Below are 27,342 nucleotides of genomic sequence, written 5' to 3'. Positions count from 1 at the left end.
AGCTGCTCCAGCAGGAATTGATGCTTTGTGCATGTCAGGCCTCTTATTTGCCTGATGATCATCCTTGCAAAAATTGTGCCACTTAACAAGATTTCACAGATGGGTCCCCTTACAACAGCTGTATCAAACCCAGTAACTTTTAGAGAGGATGCTTGGTTAGAAGTCATGGCAGCTCATAGCATGGAGCTGACTTCCTCGGTTGTGTGCTTCATTCTCTCTCTAACCTCATGATGTAGTCTTTGGGGGCTTAGTCTAATGCTTACATTTTACTAATCGACTGAATGCCTGATAGTCACTACTCAGGGGAAGCTGCTGTAGATTTCCAAGTGATGCAACATATTTGGGAGGCTGGCCAATATCATTATTATTTGCAATTAAACATCCCAAATACTGCAGTTCCCCAGTGCTGTCTGGAATTTCATCCAATGTGTTGTGAGATATGTCCAGTTCTCTGAAGCAAACTAGTTTAGATAGCTCCTCTGGAATTTTAGTTAACTGATACAGAAATAAACCATTTAATTTACTTAGATACAACTCCTTCTGCAAAAAGTTTGAAAGGTCACTTTCCTGCAGGCAAAATAACATTTCATAATTTCATTCCAACAATAAAAGCTTCTTACCTGATTCTAGTGGAAGCTAATTATCCATTGGGATGGAAAATATCTACATTCCTAACAGTACTAGAAAAATGAAAAATAGATGGTCTACTTCAGATAAATCTGATTATCAAAATATCACCTCAAGATATAGCTCAAGAACACTACATAAAGTGAGGTTCATGTCTAGTGTTTCTAATTAAAAGTGTATCGTAATAGATTTTTGCCCATTTCTGGTATTAGAAAGAGCTAAATACATGCATGTATTCATCTCTTTAGAAGCTATTTTTCCGCTCTTTGTCTACTCTGAGTGTATTGAAACACAAGAGCTTTAACAGCTGATAGGAGGAAGTCTATTAGTTATAAGTTTGCAGCACAACAATCTGTGCAACATGAGTTTTTCTGACCTAAAATAAATGTTCTCTTACGTTCAAGCCATTCATTTGACAAATCGTCAGTGTCTGAAGTGAAGAAAGATGACATCTTTCAGAAGGAAAAGATGCAAAGTAGTTGTATGATACATTTAGGTCTTTGGTCACTTTCAGACTGCTAATCTGTAGAGGAATATTCTTTATTTAAAATGTTGAGTGTTGCCAAATATTTTGAAGACCACAGTTTTTCAGGAAATGAGTCAAAGTGATGGTGCAACAGCAGCACCTGATCACAGCTGCTGGAACATTGTTCATTTCATTCTCATTTATGTACAAGTAAACTACCTTTGTAAGGTTGCGTGAGGTGCAGAAAATGAAGACAGTTTGTTTAACTCTAGATGCTGCAAATCTTTTGATTTGCCACGACTAACAGTTTCCAGTTTTCCTGATGAGTTCCTGAGTGGTTTCCAAGGTGCACTACCTTAATGTGTAGCCACCCTGGGACTCTTCCTATGATCCTCCAATGATCCTACTACGTGCCTTCCAAAGATGAGCCTGTAACAAAATAGTGTTCTTTGGAAATAACACCTGCCTGGTAAGACATTTGGTGGCACTTTCATGCTGTCTGCAATAATAAAAACAATAAACATGATTTGTTGCAAATGATTTATTAGATAGTAATAAATAAGAATTTAGCATAAAGAACTATAGAGCAATAAGGCATATTAAGACTATTGTTAAATACGCAACTGACACACGTTTCAACACTTTCCCTCTAGTTTTCTAGCACAGTGCTATGTAGAGAAGTGTATTTCTCATAGCAGTGCCAAGTGATAGCAAGGATGCACTATAAAGGATCTGACTTTTGCATTATTTACCTTAAATAAAATACAACAATCCACGAAGATTGTTATTTATGCCAGTGAAGTTTAAGTAGAAAAGTATAGCTTGCTAAGAAGATTACAAAATATAAGTCTCCTGTTCACTTTAAACTGCTTACTACTTTCTTAAACTGCACTTACTAGTAGTAAGGTATGAGTGAAGTTAATACACAACAGCACAGTTCCTAACATTCTCTTTAACTTTTATTTGAAAACTTAGAGGCAAGTGCTAATTTTAATTTTTTTTAAAAAACCTTCTTTACAAAATATTGCACACTGTTTCAGCATGCAGTTTACATGGAAGAAATAGTCAAGTGCACTTGAAACCCTGAAATACAACTAGAACTTTGAAAGATTTGTTTTATGGATACTATTTTAATGTACAAGGATACATCTCAGGTTGCAGAAGATCTCACCTTATACTTAGGTCCCAAGTTGTTGAGACCCAATCCTGACTGCAAAAAGCAGGTAGAATGCTTACAAACTGTATCTGACTTCCTTACAATGTAAATCTTCATTTCTGCATCCTGTACTGCTTGTAGCTTCAAGAAACTGAAGTAATCAGTTGGAAAATTAGTTTAACATAAATAACTTAGTACCTCCTACATCAATGTTCATCACTACATATGTGTTGCAACCCAGGGTAAGATTTATTAAACTTTCTGAAATCCTCTGAGTAAGATTCATTTGTAAATCTGTATCTCCCTCTCCCCCATACACATATTTTGTATTGCACAGCAAAATAAAAATCCTATTTTTTTAAAAAACCAAGCATGTTAAACATTTAATATGGCTTCTGAATGATATAAAGTGTTTCCCTTTGACACCCTCATGCAATATTTTAGAATAAATATGAATACAAAGTATGAGAAAGTTAAAAAGTAAAAATAAAGACAGCTATAATTTTTGTCAGAAACCACATAAAAAACCATGAGTTTATCAAAAGTAGTTGCTCAAAGGTCTAACTAGTCTTTTAAGCATACTTATCAAGAGTATCCTAAAAATAAAGCATGTCTACAAAATACTGTAACATACACAACTCCTTGATGTTCCACAGAACAACACAAAAGGTAAACTGGTTAACTGAGACCTGTTTAATGGCACTGGGAGTCCCATCATCTCTGGGAAGAAAAGCCTTACTTGACTCATGCTCTTCTGACTTGGTAAACCATTTACATTTCATTAGCTTTATTGGTTAAGCTCAAGCCCTACAATAGCTTATATATGAGACACAAAAATATTTATAAAAATAATAGATATGTATACTTTTTTAAAAAAATAAACCATGCAGCTTCTGTACAAAGTTAAAAAACTGTACAAATTGACTTTTCTACTGTGTAAAGTTCATGTATGTGGAAGTCTTCCGTTACCATAAGAAATAAGTTGGTTTTTGCTTGGCCATCAGATGTTGTTTTATAACTATTGTTCGTTTCCATCATTCATTTCTTTCACTTGGCATCAACTGTCCATTTAATTTCATCAGAAGTTTCACAACGAGACCTGCCTATACAAAGGCATACAAAAATTGTATACAAAGGCATACAATTACATTCTATCAGCATTTCAAAACTATGATGCCATCAAGTATATGACAAATTATTAAAAAGATTAAAAACAATAAGTTAGGGGGTTGCATCATATGAGAAATAAGGAAAACAAACCCTAGATTTTTCTTAGCTATCAGAAAGTGTTTTTCAAAGTATTCAGTCACTTTCCCTATAGCCTCCTTAATATAGGAATCAAAAGCAACTAGAGTCAAAGTAAGCAAGATGCTCAAAGCTCTTATTTTGTTTCAACATGTTAACATGGTATATTACCACTGGTGCAGACTACAGGTAAAACAAGCATTTTCCATCAACAATCTATCCACAAGCACTATCAGAGGTTGCTGGTATCAACCACAGGGAAGTTGCTTTGTAACAGTGTCTTCACACAGCTTGATCCCATCTCAAACCCCACTAGCTTTGATAGCAAAGTGAACAGCTCTAATTCTGTGAATCTCAGCAAATTTAAAATTATCCTTAGAGTCTGAGGGATTGGACCTATGCAAAAAACGGTTTCAAATTAAAAAAAAAAAAAGTTTACCCTAATGAATAAAGATACATTTTATATATTTTGAACCCCAAAGGCTTTACATGGAAAAATCAGCATAGGAAAATCAGCAAACATTCAGAAATGTTAAAAAGAAAGTTTTAAGATCATTGCAGGCTTGGCTTGGTCTTCTTTCATACTGCCTCAATCTCAAGAGAGAAGAACCATATATCTAGTTTAGAAAAAAAAAAAATAATGGAACATAAAGTATGGAAAATTAAAATGCTTACCTGTTTGGTGTGCACAATAAAGCTCATTTTGTTTTCCAGACTGTGGATTTGAAAACATGCATCTCCATCTCCCAGCTGCCACATAAAGCAACCATACTTTAGGCTGAGGAGTAAAGCCTACAATGCAATGGAGGAGACTGTCACTCATACTTAGCAACTGAGCCATTCACTTATTTGGGATTCTGACTTAGAACAGTGTGTTCCACAATTTAGCTGTAGCTTATAAAGTAGTAAAGTGGAAAAATACAAGGCTTTCTATTAGTAGTGTTTCATAAAGATCTTAAAATTTTGTAAATCATCACAGCCAATCTTAATTGGGATATGAAATTATTACTAGCGCAAGAAATGTAAGAGAACAGAATTAAGCTTAACAGTTAACATCACTGGCAGTTCACTCAATCTGACCTTTGTTTCCATGTTGAGGAGGTGCAGCCCTTTTACATTTACTCCTACATACACTTTGATGACTTTATGGCTACTGGAACTTGCTTTGGTGAATATCTGTCCTGTGAAAAATGCTGCCCCGTAAGTAGGGATTTCCCAACAGTTCTGCAAAAACATGCGCTGAAGATGATGCATCTCTTTACTGATGCCTTCACTGGTGCTGAGGTTCTAGAAATAAAGGAACAATGGCAATCAATAAATCTTCCCAAATAGTTGTGGTTATTTGAAGAAAATCTACTATTTAGTGTCATTCTCACTAAATGAGCATTCCCAAAGTGCTTTCCAACATCTTCCTATATCTAGATTAAACTCTAGAGCCACATGCCAGAAGAGACTGAGGCAGAAAGCAGATACCTGTGCAAGCCTCAGAAACCTGAGCCACAGATACTTAACCTCTGTAGGGCCCCACAATTTTGCCTCTCTTGGAGTATGTCAGACTCAGCAGGGATAAGCAGCTATGTACCTACCTGATACTAAATGCATCACAATTCTTGAAACTAGCATTCTTCCTTTAAGGTGTCCAATTCTGTGAGGCATGGCAAAATGAGCAAGTACTACCCCCCTCCCAAAACAAAGGATTTTTTTTTCTTTGCTAAGTAAAACAGAGGTGCAGATTTCTTTTTGTTAGAGGAGCCTTCATCCAAAATGAGACAGGCTTCTGTTTCTTCCTTTTTCTTCGTCAGAGTGAAACTGTCACAACAAAGGATTGTTAGATTGCTTCTGCCTCAGAATAGACTGATGTAAAGTACCTTAAGAAACAAAAAAAAACTTGTCTGGGCCACACAGGAGATTAGAAGGCACAGGCACAAGAGAGAACACAAGCCTTCAGCAGTTAGGGGGCTATGACTGCAGGCGTGGTGCATGAGACCAACCTCTTTAGATCTGTACCCTGTACTACAGCTTATCCAAATGCTACACAACATTAAAAAAAGTATTAATATCTTCAGAACAAAAGATTGCAGCTCCTTTCTCCTTCCCTCATACCTCACACCCCAAAATAATGGCCTAAGTGCAGAAATCAAGAAAGCTGTGCTTATTCCTAAATATTATGATACAGGAACTAGCCGAGACTACTCTGCTGTGCCCTCTGCCATACCATAGTCTTCCAAAGACCACCACCATTCCCTTCTTCATTAGCATTAGAAAGAACAGGTCTCTGAGAAAAAAAAACATTGTGGGCACCAAAAGAAAGTTTTGGAGTGAGTAACCTCATCTCAAAAGAGGGACAAGGACTGTAAACATTCCCTGGGTCCTTCAGCAGTGTTTCCTGGCAGCTACCTTTAGACACGCATATCAGCCAGTACAGATCTCCCTCTGACACATCTCACTTTTTCCATTGTTTTTTATGAAGTTCACAGATACAGGAGCCTCTGCCCCTGTTTGGAATCCACAGCCCTCAGTTACATGTCTCTTACAGAAACAGACCAAGTTCACACTTAAAAGTTTTGCTCAATTAACCGCCCTAGTCAAAGGAGTTGGTGTGTGTTCACACAGCTCATAAGCAGCACTAACACAACCCTAACACAAGAAGTTACACTGGTAAAATGGAATTTATGAATCTATCACTAGAAGCAGATGTGAAAATACAAGTCAAAGTAGATTTTTTTTTAACATATATGCCTGAAATGGCAGTATCCCCAATACACAGTTAACACTGAAGATAAATGAACAGATGCCAATTACATTTACTTCTAACAAACAGAGCAACTACAACTGTGCAAGAAAAGAGCAGTGCCACAACCCATCCCAAAAATTCAGTACATATTTCTAGTTTTATATTCCAGCATTTTCGTTCATTAACAGACAACTCAAGAGTCAAAAAAAGTCTTTAAGACAGGATCTTCTACTACTTGATTCTTTATCTCACCTTGTATTCATGAAGTATCCTGTTTGTCCAATGAGGAGCTTTACTTTTTAGTTTAGTAACTGGTACTATAGATTTAAGGTTTTCTTCACTAAGAGAAAAATAAAGCAGAAAAAAAAATTTGCATCACTAAACAAAATATGGAGAAAACAATGTCTGCCAAGCTGTACCTTCAAATCACATACGGAGCTAGACAATCAGCTCCTACTCTCTTGCCTCATCAGGTGAGAAGCTTTTCTGAAATGCAAGCTAAAGCTTCCTAAGACAATTCTCAGTTAATGAAGATGCAGCTTTGTGTTACACACTTTGCATCCCACATCATAGACACAGCTTTTTTGATTACAGATCAGTTTGGTGAAATCCAGTCTGGAAGTAAAAATTATATACAAACAGCCATTTACACCAGAATATCACATACTCTGAAAAGATGACAGGTTACAGATACTCTCCCCTTCAGTGCTGTGTTCAGTACTACCAAGCACTTGGCCCAATTACTTTCCACATTAAAGTTATATATTACGTGACATGGAAGTGAAGATATTTATATTAAGTACCTTTTACGAAAAACCCTAAAGCACATAAAAAAGCCAACATTAACAGGAAGTCTTTGCTAGTTTGTTTTTATGCACAATTGAGGCAGCCTAAAACCTAGTGATGCAACCTATTCAGTAATTCTTACACTACATTTGTTAGTAACTGCACATATGATCTACCAAGCAAAAACCCAGCACAGGATGATGCATCACATCTTTAAGGTCACGGATCCTCTCATACAAACAGTAGCCTGGATATATTTTTGAAATGAACAGTCTTAAACATTTATGTCAACTACAAAAAAAATTAGAATATAAATCTTCATCTGTCTGAAAAAGAACAATTTGAGGTATTTTCCAACATCTTCATTTGAGTATGGATGGAAAGCATGCCTTTATGCCCACGAGGTTTTTTATCTGGCTCAAACTATCTCTTCAAGTGGTTCTGTCTATAAAGTCAAACTCTTCCATTGAGCAGGACCACCTCAGAAGCGTACTGCTGACTTGCCTCTGTGGGAAGGGTCATGGCCCTGCAGCTGCTGGGATTCAGGAGGCAGTAGTTTCATACTAACCCTGGTTGCATGTACCTGCACTCTCCAGTGGGTGGGCAGTCCACACAAACCCAGTTCTCCTTATGCTTCATCTACCCAATGTGTAATTGCAGGACAAGATGGGCCTAGGAGGTGACCCTTCTCAACAGCCCATCCAAAAGGTTTCCAGATCTCACTTACCTAGCTCACTCTGTAATGGTGCAGTGTCTACAACTAACAGAAGGAAGAGAAAGGAATGAACAAGTGCAGTCAATACAGCCAGCCCTTACAGGCAGCCCACACTTCCATCACAGTAACTGGAGCAGACAGCGCACACTGATTTACTGAGGTTGGAGAATACAACCAAAAAAATTAAGCAAACCAAGACAGCTCAGCTGATGCTGCGAATGAGAGGAGATGAGAAGCATAGTTGCATTCTAGGACAGCACAGCCGCTCTTACATGAATGAACTGAAGTGGACATGACAGTAGGTGGAGGTGCACACTGGAATCCTGATGTGCTCACATAGTGTTATAGAAATGTACATGGGAAGAAAAAGCCATATCCCAGAAACTGTTGTGCTGACAAACTGAGAGAAGGGGAGAGAAAAGCATCACCTGGCAGAGCCTTACTGGTGCTATGTTTCTGACCAATTTAGTATAGCAGTTCACATACAAATGAGAGAACAGAAATAATATTCCTGCATGGAATAGATGATCTTTCAAGGTCCCTTCCAACCCTTAAGATTCTCTGATGGTCTGTCCTCTTCAAAAACCAATCCCAGAAGCCGATCTCACTAGACATATACACAATACTGAGGTTTCCTCAGTATTGTCCAAAGTCTTGTCCTGTCAAAAACCTTAATTCAATTAAATATTGTTACACATTTTGGCATTATTGTATCCAAGACTTAGAGAATACAGAACCTTCATCCCTCTGCCTGGGACTGCAATAATTAAGACTACTATATTTTTCAGACCCTATGTTCAGCTTCTGGTAATGCTACAAGGGTTATGTGATTACTCTGAACTACAAATTAATGATGGAGAAAAATAATTATATTGTACCTAAAAATCTGAGAGTTGCATGATAAGTACTATATAAAAATACTTAATTTAAACCCATATTTTAAAGTTTTAAATACATATACTTACTTTAGAAACCCCTGTTTATGTTTCTTGCTCTCATAACTTCCATAGACTATTTGTAGAAGCAGACTTGCCAGAGTGATCAGCTTGGCATCAGGTGATGTATAGAAACCTTTCAGTAAATTATATCTGGCTTCATCAAAAAGGATAAGAATAGCCAATGGATCCTCAATCTGTTAGTAAGATTTAAATAACATGATTTCTTTGTAAAAGAAAATGAGCTTAAAGACTACAAATACAATTTCTCACCCTTTCAGAGATGGAAAACAAAGTTGTGATCTTGACTGAAGCATACATTTTAGTAATGCTTTGAAACAGAAAAAAATTACATATTTTCATTGACTTAATTCAACACTTCACTGATCTAACACAGTTACAAATTAAAAGTGACTATCACACTGAGCAAAATCAAAAGGTTCATAGAAATCCTGACATCTGTGGGTTGCCACCGCCATGAATCCATTTTGAACAATATGCTTGAATAATCCCATTGAAATTGACCAATTAAGTATTTGAAATAAATCACAGCACAAGGAAGAGAAAGAAAATTGGGCAGGTTGTTTTCAGATGTATGACAGACAGACACTGAGTTAGATAGACATGACAAACGAAACAGCTATGAAGGTGGAAAAAGAGAAAGAAGAGAGAGTGGGAAGATGGGAGAGAGGGAAGAATCTGACAACTCAGACTGTTACAGAAAAGGAGAAGTCCAGTTTAAATACGCTTGGAAATTACTACAGTTGCTAAACACACTGAGTGTTGGTAGTCAGATTGTCCTGACTCTGACCATGATTTCATGCCATCACTTCCAAGTGCAGACCTTTTTTTCTATTTCCAGTGGAAGTCTCACATCTCTTCTCAGGAAAAGCTGTGAAGTTTCCCTTTGAGGATCCAAGTTTGTCAGTTCAGTGAAAATTTCAGGCCAATCTCGAATATGCTGCAAAGGCTTGTGATATGGCTTTAGTTGGAGGCCTGAAAAAAACCCAAAAAACCAGTCTTTTTTTAAAAAACAAAGAGAATAATCCAGCACATGCACACACACACATATATATAAATATATGATTACATACTGCACCAGAGTATCTGAAACTGGGGACTCATTAAGAAACACTTTTTCCCTATGTTTTCTAAACTACTATCTATAAGAGGTTTTCAAAATATGGATCTATTGACAAAACTTTCAGCATCAATTCACAAAATGCACTAGTGATGAACCTTTTTTATTCTCAAGAGTGAAGTATTTAATGTAATGGAATATCAAGACAGATCTTAAAAACCAAAATATAAAACACTAGAGACTGTTGTCTCAGTTATAAGGGGAGAAATATAAAGTCCAATAATCTTCACTCTGACAGAAAAACACAGACACAGCTTATCTTGCAAACGTATTTTCCATTTCTGTATATACATAAACCATAACTTTTCAGAACATTATTTCTTTTTAATCTGCAATGTCTTGATTCTTAACAGTATACAGTCATTCAATATTTCATTGTTGTCACGGTTTTGCCCAGCCAGCAATGAAGCACGACGACAGTCTCTTTCTCAGTGCCCCCTATCCACCCCTACCCTCGTTATGACAGCGAAGGCCCTAGTGAAATGGGAGGAAAAAAAGATAACCAAGGATATTGTGGATTGAGACAAGGGCAGGGAGGGCTCACTGCCAATTACAGTTCCAGGCAAAACAGACCCCAGTACTTGACTGAGAGAGGAAAGCAGGAAAGTTTATTCTACTACCTACGAGAAATAGATCAGAAAAAAAAAAATAAAAAGAGAATAGGATGATGAGAAAATTACAACCAGCACTTTAAGATCTCCCTCCCCCATCCCTCCTCTCTTCCCGGGCTCAGCTCACTGCTCCCAATATCTCTACCTCCTCCCCCCTCGGGGTAGGGAATGGGAGATGTGGTCAGTCTCTCAGATGGTCTCTGCCGCTTCTGTCTTCTCAGAGGAGGACACAATCCTTAATAAACTTCTCTGGTGTGGGTTCTTCTCCACAGTTACAACTTCTGTGAATATGGGGTCCCTCACACGGGACACAGCCTCCTCTAGCCATAGTCACTGCTCCTGGCATGGGGTCTTTAATGAAGAGAATCATTGCCCCTGATGTGGGGTCTTTAGCAAAATGAATTGCTGCCCCTGATGCAGGATCTTTAATAAAATACAAACAAATCACTGCTTCACCAGACCTTTCTGCATGATGCTGGGGAGTCTCTGCTCCAGCACACCTCTTCCTCTCTTCCCTCACTGACCTCAGATTCTGCATGGTTGCTTCTCTCTCTCTTCCAACTCCTTGCACCGCCAGCAGCCAGAAAAGAAAGGACAGAAGAAGGAAGGAATAGGAAGAACCCTCCTCTTCTAGCTTCTTCTTAAAAAGTGATCGTGGAGGCATCTAATTGTCCAAGAAGGGGACTGATTAGAATCAGTCCCAGAAGTGAGTCTGGCTCAAAGCTGGGGAGAGTTTTGAGCAGCTTCTTACAGGAGCCATCTTTACAGTCCCTTCCCCCTTACCAGAAACAGCTTTACGTCAAACCATGATATTGTGTACAGCAGAGAAATTCATACGCAGCTTCCAATTACAGTCCTACTATGCACTAGAGTCCATACTTTCCATTACCATCATCCACTTACCTTGCCTGTCCTTGTGATTACTATTTAGATGTTTTCTAGCACTGAAGAATTAGAAGGCTGTATTTGCCTCATTCACACTGCTCAGGCTTTTACCTTGTGATATGTCACATTATATGAACAATTTCAAAGGACATGTTATGGTACAACATCTTTTCATCAAGAATAATCTATCCACCCCATCTTACCTGCCTTAAATTCAAACACAAAAAAACATTATCTGTCCTACTTAACAAAAAAGCTACAGTCTGTAACTGTTGCACACAAACTGCAAGTAATACATTTTATAAGAAGTTGTTTGAAGCCACAGATCAAAAGCTGCTGATATTCAAACTTAGGCTTAATATCTAGAGAATTCCTTCGAAACAATGTACCAGTGATCTCCTCCCCACAAATGCAAGGGTAATACTTCAATGACTTGAGTAAAGCATGACATCCACATTTAGAAAAGATACAAGTAGCAAGACTTCAACACTCAAAGATTTCTTTTTCTTCCAGCCATTAACATCTATGTTTAACCGAGGGCTAAAGTAGTCACGTGGCATACAGTGAAGTAAAAAGGCAAATGGCATGACACTGGGAGAAAAAGATTTTAAAAAATGAAGAAAAGATGTTCTGTTATATTTACAGATAAAAAAAGTAAAAATGCTACTGTGGGGGACAACTAACAACGGTAAACAAAATTTAAAATGCCAGGCTTCTGTGTCAATGTAACCTACTAGACTTGAATTATGCTTTGTAAATCCACTAGAACATGTCCCATATCTATCTTATTGCAGCAGTACTGTTTCCCATATTTTGTGAAAAAACACAACCACAACCATTGAGTCTTTTGTGGTTCTACTTATCTTTTGACACATATCTCAAACTACAATATAATTTTTATTTAGATCAGAAATACCAAAAAATATAGCAAATGTAGTAATTGTGTTTTGCATCACAATTCCCTCCCACCAAATATATCTGAAAACTTGTTTATCAAAAACTACTTTGGTGCAAAACACAAGAAATTTCATATGATTAAAGGATCTAATGAAAAAACATTAATCAGCTTCAATTACTAGTCTTAAAGAGATTAAATACTGGTAAAAACAACTATATGCATCCAATTTCACATACTTGGTAAAGAAAAATACCATTAAAATTAGGGACTAGCCTCATCTTCCTAGATGAAATACATTACAGATGCCACAGTGATACAGGGTCAGACCTACTCAGAGGAACAAAAATTATGGATAAAATAGAGCAGCTCTCTATAGTTCAGAAAGCAGTTTAGAGCCATCAGGCTCTAAAGGCTGGTTGTTGATCTACTGAAGGAAAGCTTAAGCAGAGGAAATTGAGAAATTCTTTTCACTCCCTATGCAAAAGATGGAGACCTACAAGGCTTAAAGTCTCCCACAAAGGCAAAGTGCATTAACAGACAGTCTAGATACATATGAACTCCTAAAGAACGGCTTTTCAAAGTTGATAGAAAAGTCGTTAATACAAATCTATCAGAGAGCATGTTTCCCATTTTCCTAATATTTTTTTCTGAAGTAAAGCATAACAATCATTCTTGTTACTTACTAAGGTTCTCAGAACAGATCCAGATCGTGAAGTACTGCTGAGTTTCTTGAGACAAACGCATTCCTTCCATTATTTGCTGTACAGTAGTATTGTTTCCATGTTTCAACTCAACTGAGCGATATGACCCATCCATACGATAAATTCGGGCCTTTTCATACTACATAAAAACATCAAACAAAGAACTTGTTGAAATCCTTTCTGTTGGTGCTGAAGAGAAAAGCAATTTTACTGTAATTCAGCAACATCCATACTGTTGAGAAAAAGAACACAGCACAGCTCCTGCATATTTACTATTTATCAAAACGGCTTGGTTCACAGCAGTTCTTACATTGTGCTTTTTACTACAATAACTCCAAGAAAGGTCTTACTAATATTTTGAGGATTTCATTTCTGTTGAACTCAAACCAAGTAGGCATTTTAAAGTTCTCTGAGGGATTTGGGCTCAACTGCCTATACATATCCCTAAATATCCACCTCCCTATTACTGACAGATTATGAACTATTCCCCTCATTAGCCTACACTGAAAATACTAATTTTTCAGAGGGAAGCAACATGCTTCACACAGATCCTAATACAATAAGAATACAATCATATCAAAATCTTTTAGCACTTATATTACTAATAACAAATCTTTTTTGCCCTTTGGAACTCCCATAGCTTTCACTGAATTGCATGTGAGCCCAGAGTACCCCTCCAGACAGATGTACTTAAACGTAAATGAGGTGCTTATAGCAATACACATAAGCCATAAATCAAGGAAACTTCTTGTTTTCATCTTTCTATCAGGTTAAACCTTTCAGCTGCTTGAATAAAAAAAGTTGCAGGAACTTATTTCCCTTCTTCAAATCTACTTAGTTGTCAAGAACTGAGTTCCTAACACCTTCTGGAAAAAAAAGATGAATGCTTTGGAAAATGAAACTTACTGAAAATGAGACTGGAACTGAAAACATCAGTCTATTTCTGCCGCAGCAGTCACTGTCACTCCTATTTGGTAATTTTTTTCTTTTTTTAAAATAATGTATTAACTCAATAGTAACAAGTGACAACATAGTATCACCTATTATACTGTGAAATCCACTTCAAATGTGTGCATTAGTCTCTTAGAGCCATTAGACACACATCTGCCATTCAATCAACTACATAGTAAGATTCCTAAAACAAAGGTCAATTCCTTCATTAATTATTTTGAAAAATTTATTCATATAGAGTGAAATTAAAATAATGTCAAAATTTAATTCTTTTTTTTTTCAAAATTGAAAAACTGACAGGTTTACTCCCACCTACCTACAGAAATACAAGTTGTTTCTTTTCTTTGACTTTAGATGCAAGTGGGTTTAGATCATTTGGCTAATTTTAAATCTCTTTCAGGATGAGAGGAATTGCATTGTGAATTTTGTTTACTATCCTGTCTATATCTTCACCAACTGCCAAAGAAGCCTACACTAACTAAATGTAAAGCCTAAGTTGTAGAAGCCTACATTTAGTCAGCTGAATGCTCCTGTTTATCATTGTATATATGCAAAAAGAAAATTGACCGTTGTATGATCAAAAGTAGGCATAGAATCAGTAGCTGATGTGATACTCCTACAAATAAATCAAAACATCATGTTTAAAGTCTTACATGTACTTCTTGAGCAATAAACATAGGCAGAAACATTCAAAGAGACAAACTGTCAGTTTGCCACTATTTACACTACACTGTATATTTCCAATAACAGCTGTGAGCCTAGCTCTTCTACAAATTTTTGTGTAAATTAGACTTTAATCTATTTAGAAAATAAATTCATACAGGTTTATTTACTGCTTCTTTCAGCAGCTTTGCAGTTTCTTCCCACTCATTTTGCTTGTTCTCTTCACAGACATTCAGTGGAGATCTTCCTTGTTGATCAGTGATGTGCTACAAATGTAAACACAAACACTGACCATACATTGTTTTCATTGGATAGGTAAACATTTACACATTTTTGAGATAAATGTTTGAACTCTAGGATCAAGGATTTTAATTAATTGATATACAATTGAAAAAGCAGAGGTAATGAAAAATATTTAGCCATTTTTTATAATCTCTAAACAGGATAATTGTGTTTACACATTGTGATCTGGACACAAAATATTTCACATACAGTTGGTAAATTTGCTATTTTTATACACAAACAGATCTTACCCTGTCAATTTCTGGGTGATTTAGTAGAATTTGTACTATTTCAGCATGTCCACCTCCAGCAGCAAAATGAAGAGGAGAGCTAAGCTGGCCATTCAAAAGGTTTGGATTGCATTTCCCTTTCTCCAAAAGCATTCGAGTGGCTTCAACTTTTCCATACCTGCAAACAGGTTTAAAGCAGAAGAGGCTCAGCAAACATAAAATAAAACATTTTACTTCAGAGAGTTCTAAATATGAAAGTGTATCTCCATGCTCAAGAGTTTTTAGCTTTAAAATTCCACTAAAGACAATAGATAAAGCTTGCAGAAATTATTATCAGTTCTGCACTTCTTTGGTAATCATTGGTCTGGTAACCATTTATTGGACTCGCTATAGACAAACCAAACCCTGCTTTAAACTAGGTACATTTGAGTACTTAGTAGAAATTCAGTCAGGGCAAAACAGAGTTCAGCCTTGCCTGAAAAAAAAGTAAAAAAAAAACCCCTGTAAGAATCAGAGTAAAGCTTCTGATTGTCATCCAGATGGATCCTGAGGCTTCTTAAGCCTCACACTGATAACTGGTAAATCTTGTATATACTGTTTGTAAAAACTTTCTGATGAACACTAAAAATCAAGATAAGTTGAGTTTTTTTATAACCAAGTTTGATTTTCATGTTATTCATATCATCAGACACTAGTAAAAATACAGAAGACTAACCTGCATAAAGATAAAACAAAAGCATTTTTACAAATGAGTAAAACTCTAAAGCACTTGCAGATTAAATCATCACAGTCAGACAAATTGACTTTATGTCAATTTATATCAAGATACTCCAGCTTTCCACTCAAAGCTTGGCCATCACCAGAATGTACTCAGCTCAGCTATTGCTGTGCTGTAAACAGCTTATGGCCTTTGCCCAACAAAGACTGTAAAAGTTACCACACTAAAATAGACCCGGTGTCTCCAACAGAAATTAGAACAGATGCTTCAGGACAGTTCTTTGATTTCTCATTTTTGAGTCTACATGATAAATTACATGATTAGTGTTAAAGAACTGTGATAGCAAGAATGTGCTTGACTGGCAAAACTACATCCATCCAACTCACCAGCATGCATAATGGATAGGTGCCCAGTGGTCACTGTCTAACTGATTAACTGAAAAATTTTTATCCAGAAGGTGGCTTAATAAATCAGAGTCGCCCTCGCAAGCACTGCGGTGAAGAGGGAAATCATCTACCCATTGGTGTTCCCTATGAATTGAAACGGAAAACAGGAGGCAAATACAGTTAAAAAATATTTCAATAGTTGAGATCATGGGCTTTTTAAAAATTGTCAACATAGCGCTAACAGTAGATCTACACGAAGAATAACAGTGAAGCTCATGTAGCTAACGTGTGTCAGTATCCAGACAGGTGGCATTTTATGTCATGAAGTAGCCAAGCCACAGCTGTATTCATTATGCTAAGAAACGTTTCCCGAATATTTATAATTTAAACCTTTCCTGATCTGTCCTAACATTGGTGTTTCAGCAAAGATTTCAAATAGATTTTTTTAAAAAAATATGTATTTATGCAGTAAAGACCTGAAGTAATAGGAATCTCATTCTGACCAAGTCTACCAAGTACTACTGTAATATCATAAAGCACAATTTTCTGTTAATGAAAAAGGAATGTAACAATACTTGTCCTCTGTGACACTGCTCATGCTACGTTGCCACTTTTCTCTTTTAGGAATCTGAATCTTTGAATAGTCTGGGGCTCCGAGGCCAAAGTATGGATTTATTACCACTTTGTCAACCTGTGAAGACACAATTTAAACACAACTGAAAAACATCTTATAGAGATTGGGCTAAATAATCCCTCATTCCAGGCCAGGTATTTTCTTGAAACCAAACTTACTATAGAAACATTTTACAATTAAGAAAGAATTACGTTGAAATGTGAAAAAAAAAAATATCAGTAAGTGTGCAATAAAGAGATCTGATTACATCAAACATAAGGCACACACTCAAATAAATGATTAAATGTTAAATGTTCAAATAAATGAACATCTGAGAAAATGTATGTATGTTTCACGAATACATGAAAATATAATTCTTACCCTATTGGTATACTGAAGGTCAGATCCAAACAAAGGATTATAGATACACATATCTGCTTTCTCCAATGCGAGCATTTTACTCTTTATTTCCAGGGCAGTATAACCCATATGTAACGAGCTCTCTGTCTGACCAGGTTCTATAGCATAGGCAGGATTTATTACATTTGTTTTAATTCTCTCGAGAGGAGATGGTCTGAATAAAGCTGGGATGGAGTGAGACTGGGTATGCCGCTCATCCAGCCACCTGCAGGAGAAAATGGACAGGCAATTGATTTTCAGGTAGAAAAGGACTATTCTGGTCATGCCTGTCCATTATTTTGTTTCATTAAGGACTGCACATATAATAATTTTTTAAAAAAATAATTTTAACTCTAACATGCACAGACAGTTTTATAGAATTAAAGTAATCCCCAAATGTGATTTTTTTTAAACTAAACATAATTATGCAAATGTATTTGTTCAAACACATTTCCTGTGAATGTGAACTCAAACGATGACCTAAGGTAAGAGCAACATTGGATATAGCAAAAAGACTTAACTATATTATAACTTTTAGGGCTGTAACTTATAATTTGTGTCAGATAAGAGTTTCAGCTAACTTTATTAACACAAATAAGTCCATCTATAAGTATATCCAGTACTTCTTTTTAAAGCATATATAAAAAAAGACTAAAAAACCGCTCTCATATTCAATTTTCAAACTACTATGTATCTAGCTAAACAAGTAATCAGCTTTCATAGAATCATAGAATGGTAGGGGTTTGAAGGGACCTTTAGAGATCATCTAGTCCAACTCCCCTGCCAAAGCAAGTCCACCTAGATCAGGTCACGCAAGAACTCGTTCAGGTGGGTCTTCCAAGACTTCCAAGAAAGGAGACTGCACAACCTCCCTGGACAGTCTGTGCCAGTGTGCCCTCACCCTCACAGTAAAATAGCTTATTCTTATGTTTAAATGGAACTCGTTGCGTTTCACCTTCATCCCATTACACCATCAAAAAAAAGAGTTGCCCTAACCTCCTGACACCCACTATTTATATACTTGTAAATATTAATGAGATCCCCCCCTCAGTCTCACCTTCTCAAGACTAAACAGCCCCAGTTCCTGCAGCCTTTCCTCATAAGGAAGATCCTCCAGTCTCCTGATCATCTTGGTGGTCCTGCACTGGACTCTCTCTTATTAAAGTTAATTCCCTACTGCAAATAAATCTGAATGGTTGGGGAAGACACACTCCCTTTCTAAAAGGAGGTTTAATTTAAATGCAAATCTTGTCAATTTTCTACCATTATGGTATCTTCAGTACACTCCAGAAAATACTCTTAATGATGACTATTATGTTGTCTCTAGAATGTTAGTATTTTGTATGATTTTACAAACCCTTCACTGTGAGAAAGAACTTCCAAAAAGCCACTTGATTTAGATAAGCACATTATTCTTGAGTTTGCAAAAAGATTTTTAGAAAGATTTAGAAATTTGTAGTTAAGGTTTCAGTTCCTGATAAACATGAAGAAAATAACACAGTATCACAATGATTTCCTTCTTAATCACAAGAACGCTACAAAAACTATGTGCTACTATATATGCTCCATCTACAAATTATCTTGTTCTACTTCTAATTCAACATATTTTTACTGATGGCATTTCTTACTTATCCAAGGCAATTAACATTCTTGCAGTAAGCGTAGCAAAATGGGTACTGGATTCACTGCAGACTCTCATGATGTCTTGTAAACAGTAGAACACAGGGCATCCAGGACTGTATGCATATTTTGTGTTATCTAAAAAAGAAAAAAACTCTGATGACACGTCGATGAGAAGAACCACCTTATTTTCCCTCATGCATCTTTTGTAATTATATGTTCCTAACAGACAGTACCTCTAACTTCAGAATACAGTAACTTAATTTTTTCCACATGATAATTGATAGAAATTTGATCCTTGCAGAAAACTTCACAACTCAGTACGGTAGCCTTAAAAACCTTAAAATGTTCAGTTACTATTCCATCAGTGTGATCAGCTTTATCTGAGGAATTAACACTAAATATATAACATTGCTAGAAAAGAAAGAAGAGGATTTGGGACAAGATGAGCTATTTACTGTTATTGGTAACTCTGCAACAGTATGTATTTGTCTGGTTTTAGCCTTAAGGCCTATCAGTAAGGCAAATATGAAGGAGTTTACTCCCAAGGCACACAGACATTTACTTCAGGCTTTTAGAAAAATACTGTCCTGACAAGCAATTTGCTTTGCTTTCTAAAGACTTGACTAACCATTTGTTATTCAAACAAAACTGTTTAGAGACTTCAATAAGCAATATTCTCTGAGTAAAGAACACAGAACTGAATAGGATGTCTCTCTTACACTTGCGCTCAGTAAACTCTATACAAGTTAATGCATATGTTTCAGAATATTATCAAGTAAGCAAATGTAGCTTACCTTTACAGAAACAAAGGCAATACATTAAACCCAAGCTTTTTAAGTAACTTTTTCAAGTTATAAAGTATTCAGAGAAAGGTTTCCACTTTTATGTGATTTTTGATGTCTAAATACAAAAAAAATCCATACAATATATTCATAAAAATTCTTAATAAACTCAACGGAACTTCTGCTAAAATGGGTGCAACTTCAGAAATCACGCTCAATGTTACCTTTCACAACAGTTGGAACAATGTAAAGTGATGCCTCCTGGCCTGCCTTCTCTCCATCAAGAGGAAACTTCTTCATTAATACTACACGCTTTCCTAGCATAAAATAAAAAAACCCCACAAAATAATTAATTAAAACCAAACCAATTTAGAGTTGGTTATCTGAAAGCTTATCAGAATCAATTTTTTAATTTCTAGGGAAAAAAACTCAAATCACTATTATGAGCTATAATCTAAAGCAAGCTAAGAAAATCTAAATATATATGACAAAACAAAGAACATAAACATGTGTTCACCATGACTGTATCACCTTTTTTTCATAGCAACTTTTCTATACCCCTGATTTTTCATAGCATTTACCCACCAAACCACGTAACTTTAAATCAAACAAGATTATTTTTTAAATGGGGAAGCATTGCTGCATGCCATATTCCATGTTATGGTGAATGATTTTTTTTCATGTAGTGCTATGGCAGTCTCTTCCATGTTATCACAGAATTGCTACAGTTGGAAAAGACCTTTAAGTTTATCAAGTCCAACCACTAACCTAATACTGCCAGGCCCATCGCTAAACCATATTCCTCAGCATCTCTTCTATGAGACTTTTGAATATCTCTAGTGATGGTGACTCCACCACCTCCATGGGCAGCCTGTTCTGTGGAGAAAAAATGAAGGAGCATGGACATGGAACCCGGGGTATAATGTTAGGCCTGATGGGGCAAGGCAATCTGAGTTCTAGTTAAATGAATTTAATGCACAATCAAGACCAGTCAGAGCCATGGTTAAAGCAGTTGCTGTCATGTAGTCAGCGCAGGCAGCAGGCCACTTTCTGCTCCTTCAAGGTCGGACTGTTTTCAGCTAACGAGCTAACAGCTCAAGGTGGAAAACAACTTTGGAGAAAAACAAGATGGGAAAATGTGAGGGAGCTTGCTTATCGCAGAAACCGCAAGTAGGATGAACATGAGAATGTAATCCATTAGCTGCTGTTGCTAAGCTAGCTTTGAAGCTGCTGTGTATATAAGTTAGAGCCTGCTCTCAATAAGGAAGATTTCTGCTATCACTCACATTGAGTAGGACTGATTTCTTCCCACCCAGCTGAGAATCGGACCCTGGGTTGATCGCCGCATGAAGTAGGCTTGGAGCTGGTTTTTCAGGCTTTGAGCCTGGTTTCAGGCTTCGAGCCTGGTTTGCAGACTTCGAGCCTGGTTCATTTTTCAGGCTTCGAGCCTGGTTTCAGGCTTTGAGCCTGGTTTTCGGCTTTGAGCCTGGTTTTCAGACTTCGAGCCTGGGTTTTTCAGGCCAAGAGCCGAAAACTTCGCGGCACTGTTCTAATGCTTAATAACCCTCTTGGTAAGAAAGTTCTTCCTAATGTCCAATCTAAACCTCCCCTGGTGCAACCTGAGGCCATTTCCTCATGTCCTATCATGAGAGAGATCGATCCCCATCTCACTACGACTCCCATCCAGGTAGTTGTAGAGAGTGATTGTATCTTCTGTCAGTCTTCTCTAGGCTATACAACCCCAGCTCCCTCAGGCATTCCTCATAAGACTTGTTCTCTAGACCCTTAACCAGCTTTGCTGCCCATCTCTGGACACTTCAGCACCTCAGTGACCTTCCTGAAGTGAGAGGTCCAAAACTGAACATAGTATTTGAGGTGCAGCCTCACCAGTGCCAAATACAGGGGAACAATTGGCCCTGCTGGTCACACTACTGACACAGGCCAGGATGCCATTGGCCTTCTTGGCCACCTGGGCACACTGTTGGCTCATATTCGTCTGGTTGTTGACACCCCCCTAGGTCCTTTTCTGCAGGACAGCTTTCCAGCCACTCTGCCCCAAGCCTGTAGTATTGCATGGGGTTGTTGTGGCCCAAGTGCAGGATCCAGCACTTGGCCTTGTTAAGCCTCGTGACTGGCCTCGGCCCATTGATCCAGTCTGTCCAGGTCCCTCTTCTGAAGAGTATTCCTGCCCTCAAGCAGGTCTATGCACCCACCATGCTTAGTGTCATCAGTAAACTTACTGAGGGTGCACTCAGTCTCCTCATCCAGGCCATGTTAGATGTTAAACAAAACAGACCCCAGCACAGAGCCCTGGGGAACACCACTAGTGACTGCTTGCCAACTGGATTTAACTCCATTCGCTACAACTCTCTGGGCCTGGCCATCTTGACAGTTCTCCATCCACTGCTGAGTGGGTCCATCCAAGCCATGAAAAAAACACATCCACAGCACTTCCCTCATACGTTAAGTGGATCATCTTGTCATAAAGAGAGATCAGATTGGTCAGACAGGACCTGTCTTTCATAAAGCCATGTTGGCTGGGCCTGAACCCTTGGTTATGCTGTATGTTTCTCAGGATGGTGCTCAGGATAATCTGCTCCATAATCTTCTCAGTTACTGAGGTCAGGTTGGTAGGCTTGTAGTTCCTAGGATCCTCCTTCAGGCTCTTCTTGTAGATAGAGGTCACTTTAGCTATCCTCCAGTCCTCTGTGACCTTCCCAATGAGCCAGGACTACTGGTAGATGACGCAGTGTGGCTCAGCACTCCTGTCAGCTCCATCCTCGAGTGGATCCCATCTGGCCCAATCCTCTGTTCACTCTTACAGAATTTAGCATTTTGTTGGATTTTCTGACCTAAATAAGCTAAACATGAGCTAGCAATGTGCCCTTGTGGCCAAGAAGGCCAATGGTATCCTGGGATGCATCAAGAAGAGCGTGGCCAGCAGGTCAAGGGAGGTTCTTCTCCCTCTCTACTCTGCCCTGGTGAGGCCTCATCTGGAGTACTGTGTCCAGTTCTGGGCTCCTCAGCTCAAGAGGCACAGAGAATTCTGGAGACAGTCCAGTGCAGGACCACCAAAACGATCAGGGGCATGGAACATCTTTCATACGAAGAAAGACTATGGGAATTGGGGCTGTTTAGTCTAGAGAAGAGGAGACTGAGGGGAGATCTTATTAACATTTATAAATATCTAAATGGTGAGTGTCAGGAGGTTGGGGCATCCTTTTTTTCTATTGTAGCTAGTAACAGGACAAGGGGTATTGGGATTAAGCTGCAACACCAAAAGTTCCACTTAAACATAAGAATAAACTATTTTACTGTGAGGGTGACGGAGCAGTGGAACAGGCTGCCCAGAGGGGTTGCGGTAGCTCTTTCCTTGGAGGTCTTCAAGACCCAGCTGGACATGTTCCTATGCGACCTGGTCTAGGTAAACCTGCTTCTGCAGGGGTTTGGACTAGATGATCTCTAAAGGTCCCTTCTAACCCTACCATTCTATGATTCTATGACCTCAGATGCATATTTTATCAGCAGTCACACCAAGCTGTGCATATTAACGCTTGGGCCCTCTGTGTGCGTCAATTTAAAACTCTCTAAAGTGTGTAAGAAACAGAGTTTTTGCTTTTACCAGGCATTCCTGAATGCTGTTGTTATTTCATGTTTGTTGCTCAAATAACTTTGTTAAGTCCTTCCAACTCCGGTTATTGCCATCTGCTTCATTTTACTATGGTACCAGCTATTCCTTTTCTAAATTGTTAGCACTGCATTGTCTTGTCTGCACTGACAACCTATCCAGTATAACCTTACTTACAAAGCAGAGATGAGGTACATACCAAAAAAAAGAAAAAATTGCTTTAGTCAGTGTAGTTCATGTCAATCTGGAAATGAAATATACTGCCCAAACCAATTTTTGTCAGCACAAGCGTGAGGTTCTCTGCCAGACTAGCTATGTAACAACAATGAAAAATAAAATCTACTAATAAAAATGTATCTGTAAGTGATACAGTTGTGTCAGAAATATTTTCACATATGTTCAAACTGACCAATGCTGGCTTTAGAACAGACCTTAGAAGCAATCAATTCACTACTTCAAGTGAAGTTTTAGCTGAAATTAAGGATAAAAAAGGCACTTCAATCTGATTACCAGAAGTTTAGCTATAAATCTCAACTTGAGGTAAAGTAGTACAGATGGCGAAGTTTCACTTAATAAAAAAATTTAGTAAGCATTTTATAGAGTTGGAAGGTAAATGGAAACAAAGGTAAATTAAAGGTTTTAACTGTATGGTTGGGTTGGGTTTTTTGATGAACCTCAAAACATACTTTCTTTTCTTAAACTCATTTCATGATTTTGCACAACCATTCCATGCCCATTTAATTAAGAAATATTTTTACAGAGCTATAAACAATAAATCAGATTAAGATGTTTTTACCTTTAATACCCTGATTGGCTGGTGAAATTGGTTTGGTAGTTTCTAATACATAATCCAAGATGCTCTGGGTGATCTCCGTGCCTCCCTGCAGTTTAGTTTCCAGCAAAACTTTCTTTCTTTTCTTCTTTTGGCCTTCAATGGGAACTTCAAGCAACAAAATCTTTCAAACAATAGTGAAACCAAAGGAGTTTAAGTACAACTGAAACAAGAGCAGAACTTCTTTAAAAAAAAAAAAAGTCATTGTACCACAATTTTCTGCAGTTATTAAACTGCAGAAACAAAATTCAGGAAATATTGAATGTGAAGAAGCAGGATGGTGAAGTCTGAATGACTTCCCTAAGAGTAAGGTTAAAGAGCCAAGGACAAAGTTGCATCCTTGTACTGAGCAGCCCACAGGGTAAAAGACCTTAAATGAGGTGAAATGCCTCATTACAAAACTGTAAAGCATTCAAATACCATAAGGATGGGGCAATGCACACTACGTAGATGACATATATAGACATTATTTAAACAATCTTATTGTCAGATTTTCCATTCTGTTATATTATTATATATTTACTCTTTAAAAAAAAAAAAAGTAAGTAGTTTTACCTCATAGGATTTAGCTCGATATTCCCGAGAATTCAGGCTAGCAGTATTTTTTGGACGAATCACAGCAACATACACATCTCCAATGTTTTCTGGGTTCCCCATCTCTTGATCTTATCACTAGAAACAATGAAATGTTTAATGCTAAACTTTGGGATGACGTAATTATAGCCACTGATTCTTCACATAATTCATTTATGGTTCTTTAACTGGAGAAATAACAATGACTGATACAATTTTGTTTCCCTTTCATGAAAGCGTAAAATCCAACATCACTTGATTTAATACAAATAGTCTTGACTCTCTAATTCACTTCTAAATAAAAATAATGTGTTTTTTCCACTTCTTAACTATCTTCCCCATTTTGCAAACCATCAAAAAGGCCAAAGAAATTTATGACTCTGAAAAATATAAGAAACTGAAAACAAAAACCATTCTTAAGTGACATGCACTGTAATTTATAAAATATGCTGTGAGAGTTGCACAGGGATGTCAAGAAGATCTTCGATATCCCACCCCCACTTACTCCCACAGCCTAAGTGACAAAGCTGAGAAAAATAAACTATAATATGGATAAATTTACTTATTTTTTCTTCAGCAGGGTTGCAAATTGGTGCACAACTAAATTGAACACAGACCTTCTGAAAGGAATACATCTTCAGTTTTTGGAAAAAGTGAACAAAAGGTTTTTAGATTTAAAACGTTCCTTACTCTTCTGTTTAATCCAAGTGGCAACTCCTGTGGTCACCATATTTTCCTGAAAACAATAGGGAAAACCTCCTAAGGCTGAATCACTTCACATATGAGATTTGAGGGGGCCATTAGGCCCTTCCACCTTATCACTTTCTTCACCTGCAAATTAACCCGCTTTCATTCCATATTATTAGTACACATATGCAGATTAATCCCTCCATGAAGACTTTTAACATTACTGTTTCTAGCTTCTTCACCTCTTCTAAGAGAAGCACAGGTCTTCAGATTCCCACGTCCAATATTTTTGCTGGGATTAGACTACCTGAAAACATATTAAAAAAGCCCAACAGAAATAACAGTCTGTACATTCTTACCTTCAGTTAAAGTAAATACATTAGTGTGACAATTAAATGGTGGTAATTTATCATTAATATCTATCTAGAAATAGCTATTGATTTACATTACAGTAGCATTTAGAAACATCAAATAAGTCATGTGCTGATTTATGAGAGCTCACACTTCAGACTACTGAGAGTTTTGAAAGGACCGAGAAACAACAATCCCTTATGGGCAGCTGGGAAAGGCATGCTCCTTAGGTTTTCATACACATATGGGGATTTACTGTGATTGGGTCACACACTTGTGTAGAGGAAACTTGCACAGATGGGGCTGGGACACCTGGATAGCAAGTGATGAGCAGGTGAGCAAGCAGTGGGCAAACATACTCTGCCAGTGCTCTGCACTAAATGCAGTGTGAGGTCAGGATGTCTGTGAAACAGGCAGCGCCGAGAACCACGACGTGACTCCAGAAAATAAAACCAGATGATGAAGAAGAGTTGCAAGGATGTGTCAATAAAGTTTACCAGCCTCAGAAGGCACCACCTGATCTTGACCAAATCCAGATGCCAGCAGCGCGTTCCCGTCCCAGTGGATACAGGTCTACAGAACATGCCTCAGCCGCGCTGCTCCCTGTGCCACCGACCCTCTCCGCCTCCCATACCACCGCCCTTCAGCAGCCCCAGAAGCCCGTGACCCGCCGAGACGACGCAGAGAGGAGCTCCCGGGGCCCTACGGAACACACAGCCACGCCGCCCCACGTCGGGCAGCCGCCCAGCTCGCCTCACCGAGCACAGGCCCCACAAGGAGCCACATCGGCCGCCTCGGCCTCCCCCGCACCGCTGCCTCGGATCGGTACGGCAGGTCAGCCGCCACGGGGAAAGCTGGCCGCCGACAGAGGAGCACAACGGGCAGGAAGCGACCCCGTGCCGCCACTACTGCCCCGCTCCAGCAGCAGCCACCCCGCCGCTCCGCGCCTCTCGGCCGGGAAACGCCCCTTGAACTTTCCCAGCCGCGCCCTGGAGGCATCCGGGCACCGGGCCCTCGGCGAAGCGCTCATGCCGCAAGGCCCGCGAAGCGGTTACGGCTCCTCAGGCCCGCCTCGCTGGGGCGAGGGGCGGCACCCCTGCCCCGATCACTCCCTCCCTTGCCTTCCTCGGTGGTGCCAGCCGTCGCCCCGTCGCGTCCACAGCCTAGGCCCCGAGCCCGAGCCCGAGCCGCATCCCGCTCCGCCCCGTTCCCGCCCCCTCCCTCCTCCCGGCTCGGCTGATCCGCTTCCCGTCAGAGACCCGCCGGCCTGGGCTGCCGATGAGTTTCCGGGTCGCCGGTTGTTGACCGCGGGCGAGGAAAGAGGAAGAGAGACCAAGCTGCAGGCCAGGTCGGGAGCGTAAGGTGCTGCTAGCAGGCAGGGAGGCGCTAAGGCGAAGCAGCCGCCCGGGTAGTGCTGCCGGCAGTTGTCAGCACGCATTTTCAAGGAGCCGCCGCCGAACAAAGAGGCAGCGAGACGGCGGTAGCCGCAACGCCCAGCCTGCGCGGAGGGAGCCTCGCCGCCCACCGGGCGGACCGCTTCAGCTGGCGAGTGACGGCCCCGGCTGCCCGAGGGTCGGAGTCCCGGTCGAAGGGGCACTCCTGAGGTTGCCGTGTCCGGAGCAAGGGAGAAAGAGAAAGAGGAGCGGCCGCTGAACAAATGGAGGCGGTGGGTGGCGGGCGCGGAGGCGCCGGGAAGGGCTGGGGAAAGCCCCTGTGAGGAGCCG

General features: G+C 39.0%; 3 protein-coding genes across 22 annotated transcripts in view; 2 read left to right on the top strand and 1 right to left on the bottom strand.

Moving 5' to 3' along the window:
* Positions 1–1,647: 1,647 nt before the first annotated feature.
* KRIT1 (KRIT1 ankyrin repeat containing) lies at positions 1,648–26,818 on the bottom strand. Of its 17 annotated transcripts, none has more exons than XM_061996270.1 (18): positions 25,412–26,818; positions 25,271–25,316; positions 24,563–24,679; positions 23,972–24,131; positions 19,772–19,864; positions 18,771–18,900; positions 17,125–17,368; positions 16,706–16,821; positions 16,131–16,274; positions 15,048–15,204; positions 14,673–14,780; positions 12,883–13,039; positions 9,509–9,660; positions 8,695–8,861; positions 6,481–6,568; positions 4,575–4,781; positions 4,170–4,286; positions 1,648–3,352 (listed from the first exon to the last, which is right to left on the bottom strand). In XM_061996270.1, exons 3-18 carry the CDS (start codon positions 24,662–24,664, stop codon positions 3,284–3,286), a joined length of 2,211 nt encoding a protein of 736 aa, XP_061852254.1. In that variant the 5' UTR covers positions 24,665–24,679; positions 25,271–25,316; positions 25,412–26,818; the 3' UTR covers positions 1,648–3,283. The 17 variants fall into 17 exon arrangements, with proteins under 17 accessions (XP_061852254.1, XP_061852259.1, XP_061852256.1 ...); XM_061996275.1 differs by having other exon boundaries at positions 25,510–26,818; XM_061996272.1 differs by having other exon boundaries at positions 25,271–25,574; positions 25,978–26,818.
* On the top strand, positions 26,155–26,979 carry LOC133625560 (basic proline-rich protein-like). Its single transcript, XM_061997409.1, has one exon. It carries the CDS (start codon positions 26,155–26,157, stop codon positions 26,977–26,979), a length of 825 nt encoding a protein of 274 aa, XP_061853393.1.
* Positions 26,559–27,342, top strand: part of ANKIB1 (ankyrin repeat and IBR domain containing 1) — a 410,605-nt gene continuing 409,821 nt past the window's right edge. For 2 of the 4 annotated variants that reach the window (XM_061996267.1, XM_061996268.1), the window contains exon 1: positions 26,559–27,342. The gene's annotated coding sequence lies outside the window, so the exon portion shown is untranslated. The other 2 variants (XM_061996266.1, XM_061996269.1) reach the window with 2 other exon arrangements.

The sequence above is a fragment of the Colius striatus genome, chromosome 5 (genome assembly GCF_028858725.1).
Source record: "Colius striatus isolate bColStr4 chromosome 5, bColStr4.1.hap1, whole genome shotgun sequence".
NCBI classification, from domain to species: domain Eukaryota; kingdom Metazoa; phylum Chordata; class Aves; order Coliiformes; family Coliidae; genus Colius; species Colius striatus.
The sequence above is the reverse complement of the archived record's forward strand: the minus strand, read 5'-3'. Positions and strand labels throughout refer to the sequence as shown.

What these genes read in the sequence shown, in the direction of transcription:
- KRIT1 (XM_061996270.1), bottom strand. Translation starts at nt 24,664, where the DNA reads ATGGGGAACCCAGAAAACATTGGAGATGTGTATGTTGCTGTGATTCGT. An exon ending in ACCTTCAGTATACCAATAGG is followed by an intron (nt 16,822 to 17,124) that starts GTAAGAATTATA and finishes GTGTCTTCACAG; the next exon opens with GTTGACAAAGTGGTAATAAA. An exon ending in CATAAACAGGGGTTTCTAAA is followed by an intron (nt 6,569 to 8,694) that starts GTAAGTATATGT and finishes TTTTTCTCTTAG; the next exon opens with TGAAGAAAACCTTAAATCTA.
- LOC133625560 (XM_061997409.1), top strand. Translation starts at nt 26,155, where the DNA reads ATGCCAGCAGCGCGTTCCCGTCCCAGTGGATACAGGTCTACAGAACAT.